Genomic DNA, 6379 nt, shown 5'->3' with positions numbered 1-6379 from the left:
AGCAGCTCCACGTGGCTGTAGAAGGCGTGCAGCACCTGCCAGGCCAGCACCAGCGGGCTCAGCGCCAGGTTCACGGCAGCCAGTAGCAGCACCGTGCGCCGCCAGCGCGCTGCCAGAGCGCCCCGCTGGTCGCTGCGCTTGTAGGCGTCGTTTTTTTGGCCGCGGAAGAGGAGCAGATCGACGTTGAGGGCCAGGCCGCGGCTGAGGAAGGCCGCATCGCCTCCCCAGGGCAGCGCGCAGCGGGCCGGCAGCAGGCCCTTGTTGGCCAGCGCCACCTGGTAGTTGGTGTAGCGCAGGATGCGGTGATGGACGTCCAGCTCGGTGAGCGGCCGCGGCTGCACGCACAGCCCCCCGCTCCTCTGCAGCGCCAGGAGGCGCGACTGCACCTCAGCCCAGGCGACCGAGCTGAGCTCCTCCTGAGGACAGGGGACAGGTGAGCGCCAGCGACATGGACTCCTCCGCACGGTGATGCCCACACTCAGCACGACCAGAGCTACATCCCTCAGCGCCCTCTCCCCACCGACATCACCAGTGTCCCTCAGGCGCGAGAACTGTCACCTTCCGATTCCTACCTTCCCCTAAGCATGTCACTAACCAGGGGACACTTCCTACTTCCTTTCATCCTCTTCTGAATTGTGTTCCTCATGGCCCTGTCTCTCCTGAGGTCATGAGTCATGTGCTTCCCAGCGACACCTCATAAGTTAAACTCTTCAGGTATCTGATCTTAGATCCTTACGAGTAGATTTTCCTGAGCGCCCACTCCCCAGTCCAACACATAGAAGACACTCGGTGGCCTGCCAACGTCGGCCCTGAAGCCTCACGTCTCTTGTCCCAGTGTGCTTGGAGATCCCCACCCCATCTCATTCCTCTGCGCACCCCCCGCCCCGTGACCTTCCTAAGACACTGGTTGTGTCCCCCTCTGGGGTGAGGGGGCTGTCAGACCTCACTCGGATCTCATCTGCAAACCTCCTTTCAGCCCCGTTTCACCCAGCTTCCCCAGTCCAGCTTAGTCAAGTCCCTCTGGGCCAGCCTCTCCAGTCCATCCCAGGGTCTCCCCTTCCCCTGGAAGGAATAGGGGAAGAGGAAAAAGAAAGAAGGAGAAAGAGAAGGGTGAGCAGTGGTCTAACTCCTGTTCTCCCCTGCCTCTGCCTGGCCCTCCGGATCCTCCCTACACTGTGCCTAGTGCTCCTCTACTCAAGGGGGCTTTCTAGAACCTCTCCTTGGCTATGCAGGAGGGCGGCAGAGGCTGTAGACTTCTCGGTGGAGCAAGGGAAGCCAGCTGCAGAAGGCAGCCATGGAGCAGTGCCTTAAAGAACTGACATGCCGAGCAAGGAGCGTGAGCAAGACAGGGATGGAAGGAAGGGCAAAGCGAGATGGGACAGTGAAGGGGCCCGCACAGTGGGCGACCACAATAGGGGGTGAAGCCAGGAAGGAGAGTGGCATCACCTGGCAGGTGAACACTCGGCACTGCACACGGACACTCACTGCTCCCCGTCCCTGCGTTGAGGCCGGGACTGGCGCCCGCCTGCTGTCCTTCCCAGCCCACCCGAATTCCTCCTGCCCTGTAAAAGCCTGATGCCCACCCCTCCTCTAAATACCACAAGCACGTGACTACAAGTCATCATCTATAAATAACCCGTCTAAATGAACCAGGCCTCTAGGGTGAGGCCCGTGGTTTACTAGTGGTGGTACCCCATCTCTAACATTCTCGGGGGTCCAGGGTAGGTGTCAACGAGGCCTTCTGCCTGCTTTCCAGGTGAGCCCTTCCGTCTGTACGGCCCCCACTCCTCCCCTGTCCTCTGCCCCCTGACACGGCACCCCTCCGCACAGACACGCCTGCCCAGCTCACCGGGGGGATGTGCAGGGCCTCCCTGTAAAACACCTGGATGTCCCAGTAGCTGAAGAGGTTGCAGACTGAGCGAAGCAACTGGACCAGCCAGAAGGCTGCAGCCAGGATCAGGAGGAGAACCAGCAGGTGGCTGGAGTGGATCCTGGGGGCAGCGGTTGGGGGGGAAGGTGGCGTGAGAAAGTGGGACCCTCCCATAGAGAGGGAGATAGGACTTGGGGAGCAATGGAAAAGATGGACGGGATCCATCAAGACTAGGGATTCTTGAAGTGTGGGTCCTGGGGGTCCCCGAGACCCTAGCAAGTGTCTGCAAGGTCAAAACTGTTCAGATAACACGAATATTTTCTGTCGTTTTCATTTTTATTCTCTCGCAAGTGCACAGTGCAATTTTTCAGAGGCCGTGTGACGTCACACGGAATGCGTGCTTATGCGTTCTTAGGGTTTAAAGCCGTGATCAACTTTAATCTCTAATAAAGTAAACATAGAGATGATTTTCATAAACAAAGCTCTCGGGTCCTCAATCAATTTTAAGTGTATAAAAGGTGGTCTGAGACCCAAACCTTGGAGAACCACTGATCTACCCCGGGGGACAAAAGGTGGGGGTGGCTCTTATCTGCTTGTCTTTCCTACCCACTTCCCCCACCGGCTGTCACTCACCGCTGAGCACACTGGGACGAAGGCAGGATGGCATCCGACAAGGTCACCTTGCTGTGAGGCAGCCCAGGTCTTGTCCGGTTATTCGGTTGGTTGGCAAAGAGAACATTGTAATCCACGCAGCGAAGGAGGAAGGTCGTGAAGGCGACGATAAACACAAATTGTCTGAGACAGCAGAGAGCGTGATAATCAAGCCTGACGGCTGGGAGGGCTTCGGCCCAGCCTCCAGGCCAGTGCGGTTCTTCCTCCCCACAAGGCTGAACCCCTGGGCTGCCATGGGGAGCGGGAAGGCTGGGTAGACTAGAAGCAGCAGGCACTGCCGGGATAAGCATCTCACCCCAGCTGGAAGACATCCTCCAGCAGGATACAGGCAAAGCCGTTCCTCTGGTGGTAGCTGTAGATGTGGCAGGTGCGTCAAGAAATAAACCTGAGGCATGATAGGTCTTTCCTCCCCAACCCACTGAACCCTCAGAGCGCCCCCTGCCAAGAACAGCGCCAGCCCCAAAGGGCCCTCCCGTGCCACCACTGCCAGGCCCAGCACAAAGGATATCTTGGTGAAGAAGCAGTCCAGGTTCTGGATGTGGTGCCAGGAGCCTGGGCACAGAAGAGAAAGCGTTGGGACTCAGCTGTCATCTCAGTGAGATCACAGCCTCAACCCATTGCCTCAACCCCCAGGCCCTCGACCACCCACTGCCCCCAGTCCCACGCCCACATGCTCACCTCGGAGCCCTTCAGGCACATGAAGCAGGGGTTGCTGCTCCTCCCCATGGATGGGTGACTCCTGGGACCCCTCAGGGTCACAGTCCCCAAGACGCTCATAATCCTGCTCAGGGATCAGAGGGCCTATCCGCAGCCCAGGATTGTCCTGGGGGCATCGGCATGAAGGAGGGGGTGTCGCCGAGGCGAGGGGTGGGGTGGAATGGGAACCCCAGGAGTGGGGAGCAGAGATGGGAGTCATCACACGCCCACCCTGTGTTGGGGGTGTGGCTGGGGTGGGGAGGGCACTGTGGCAAGGCTGAGAAGCCCCTGGGGCCTGTGCCGCTGGGCAGGGGGACCCCAGGGCCAGAGGAGGAACTGAGGAAGGCACACTTCTTGTGTGAGGAGCAGGGGACAGAGAGAAGATGGAGACCCTCCCTCCCCCAGGCCTCCGACATGGAGGAGGAGGAAGAGGAGGCAGGGGCATGGGGAGGAGGGGCATCGATCCAGGCCCCAGGTCTCCCCACAGCCCCAGCCTCCCCCTACTCCCCCCCCAGCCCGTTCGCCTCACCATCAGGCTGGCACCTTCTCCTGAGAGTTTGTAAGGATGGGAGCTGCTGCTGTTTCCACAGAGGTCTGGGGAGCTGAGAAGGGACTTCAACAGGACGGTGTCAACAACAGCACAGTGACTCAGTTGGGGCAGGCCCCAGGCGTCCCAGCTCCTAGTCACCTGTCTAAGCACTCACACCCCCTTCAGAGCAACCTTTGGCCAAAGCTCTCAGGGCCCCGCCTCCATGCCTAGGAGAGGCGTCAGCTAGAGAGGCAGATGCTGAAAAGCAGCCAGAAGAGACACCTGCTGTCCCATCTTCAGACCTCGAGTGGATTTACAGGGGATGCCGGAGAGTAGCAGCCAAAGTAACAAAAGCAAAAAAGAAAACCCTATCAAAGGATTATAGGTCTATGGGGCCAAGATGTTAAATCTTTGATTAATTAAAATCTTGTCTTCCCTCCTTACACTCACACACACACACACACACACACATACACACGAGACACATACATAAGAGACACACCTCGAGTGGATTTACAGGGGATGCCGGAGAGTAGCAGCCAAAGTAACAAAAGCAAAAAAGAAAACCCTATCAAAGGATTATAGGTCTATGGGGCCAAGATGTTAAATCTTTGATTAATTAAAATCTTGTCTTCCCTCCTTACACTCACACACACACACACACACACACGCACACACGAGACACATACATAAGAGACACGCATACACACAAGAGAGACATGCACACACAGTGATCAACAGAGAAATGCTTTAAGACCAAAAACAGGATGAAAGAAAGAAAAGAAAAAGAAGAAAGGAAAGAAGGAAGGAAGGAAGGAAGGAAGGAAGGAAGGAAGGAAGGAAGGAAGGAAGGAAGAAAGGAAGGAAGGAAGGAAGGAGAGGGCTGCCTATTTTGTTTGTCTGATGGTACTAGGAAGGGAAGAGGAGAATGGAGAGGCGACTCTCTTGAATGTGAGAAGTGAGTTGTGGCGCTTAGAGTAGCAAAGTGGGGTTCCTTGGAAGTTCCATTATGTATAATTCTTTATCTTCCGGAATTGAAATCCTCTCCCCCAAGACCTGATCCAGTTTCTGGAGTCTCCTGAGAAGCATCAGGACTGAACCAGCAGAGGGGAGCTGGAGGTCTGGGGTTTGGAAGGCTAATTTAGGTGCCCAGGAACGAGCCGACCGAACTGTGTTCCTTATTGCCATTGCAATAAGGCGGAGGAGGAGGCCCAGGCAGCTAGCTGGTCAGGTGGCTTGTCCAACGCCATTCTTGAGGCCCTGAATCACCAGGTTTCCTACTGAAGCCCATGCCTGGGGTGCTGACTCAGCCACCCAGGTGTCAGGCCTCCAAGGCTTAGGCCTCTACAGGCCGGTATCCAAGACACGGAGCGAGGAACAGGGTGCTTCCCAGAGCGTCACTGGAGGAGTGTGGAGGCAATCATAGAACTGCCCACAAAATTTGAGCCCAGATATGCCTGTTTGTCCTTCTGTGCCTCCTTCCTGGGAGGGGAACTGTCATTCTAGTTCAGGACTTGCATAGTTTTATCCCTGATTAGAAGGCAGAGCTATGAAAACGAGATTTGCCCCTTCTAGCGGTCTCATCCTAATGCCCAGAATGGAATTACGCACTGTAGAGGGGCTAGGAATTTTCCATACTCTCTCCGAGACATCTGTCGAGATGGGTTATGAGGGGTTTCCTCTGATCTCTCCTCAACCTCGGGGCTCACCTCAGTATTCCACCATACTCACATTAGGATCCCTGCCATACACCCAGCCAACCTCAAACTACTTCTGGCACATTGTCTCACCCAGTTCCACCCCAGATTCATCCATTTACAGCCTCCCCACCACTTCCCTAGTTCAAGTCAATTTATTATTTATAATAATAATGGCACTTCTTCATGCCCGGCATTTGAAAGGGAAGCGGGGACGGATGAATGAGACGGAGCCACTACTCGAAAAGAAATCGCAGCCAGTAGGGGGAGGCAGCTACGCAAATAATTGCACGGAAGAAATAAATAAGCAGAGGATCAAGAGCCGTGCGGTGGAAGCCTTAAGCAAATTAGTCTGACCTGCAGTGAAGAAGACTCTTTGGGGGAGATGGGTCTGAGGTCGCGCCTTGATAAGCTGCCAGACCTCCATACCCGTAGTTCTCAATCGTTGAGTAGGGGGACCGTATCAGAATCACTGGGGAGTTTTTTCCTCAAATATACGAAGCTGCTGTCCCCGGAACTCTGACCCGCCTGGGAAAGCCGGGTGGGTTGCAAGGCACGTGCACGTGTTTCCAAAAACTTCTCCAGGCGATTTTTGTCATCTTCCCCCAGAACCAGCGCTCTACACTCCCTGGAGACCCAGGGACCTCTAGAGTCAGCCGGGAACACCGATAGAATGACCCGGAGGTCAGCGGCCGACGTGTTACTATGGGCACCCCAGGGTGGGGGGATGCACTCTGCACACGGTCAAATCGTCACCCCGGAGTTGTCAGGCAGCCGACGAAAGGCAGTGCCCTCTCCTGCTCGGCCCCGCCCAGAGCTGCGGGGAGGGCCCGGCTCTGTCCAATCACAGTTCCGAAGGGGGGAGGGCTGACAAGATTCTCTCCAATCACAGCTTACAACAAGATTGATGTGTCT

General features: G+C 56.1%; 1 protein-coding gene across 1 annotated transcript in view; it reads right to left on the bottom strand.

Annotated features, from left to right (window-relative positions):
- Positions 1-6266, bottom strand: part of ATG9B (autophagy related 9B) — a 10122-nt gene extending 3856 nt beyond the window's left edge. The window contains exons 1-7 of the mRNA XM_006920670.3: positions 4270-6266; positions 3221-4069; positions 3051-3094; positions 2838-2902; positions 2504-2665; positions 1850-1991; positions 4-416 (exon numbers count right to left, since the gene is read on the bottom strand). Coding sequence (XP_006920732.1) covers positions 4-416; positions 1850-1991; positions 2504-2665; positions 2838-2902; positions 3051-3094; positions 3221-3770 — 1376 coding nt within the window. The 5' untranslated portion in view covers positions 3771-4069; positions 4270-6266. The remainder of the gene's footprint in view (positions 1-3; positions 417-1849; positions 1992-2503; positions 2666-2837; positions 2903-3050; positions 3095-3220; positions 4070-4269) is intronic.
- Positions 6267-6379: the final 113 nt, after the last annotated feature.

Source organism: Pteropus alecto, unplaced genomic scaffold (assembly GCF_000325575.1).
Source record: "Pteropus alecto unplaced genomic scaffold, ASM32557v1 scaffold48, whole genome shotgun sequence".
NCBI lineage: Eukaryota > Metazoa > Chordata > Mammalia > Chiroptera > Pteropodidae > Pteropus > Pteropus alecto.
The sequence above is the reverse complement of the archived record's forward strand: the minus strand, read 5'-3'. Positions and strand labels throughout refer to the sequence as shown.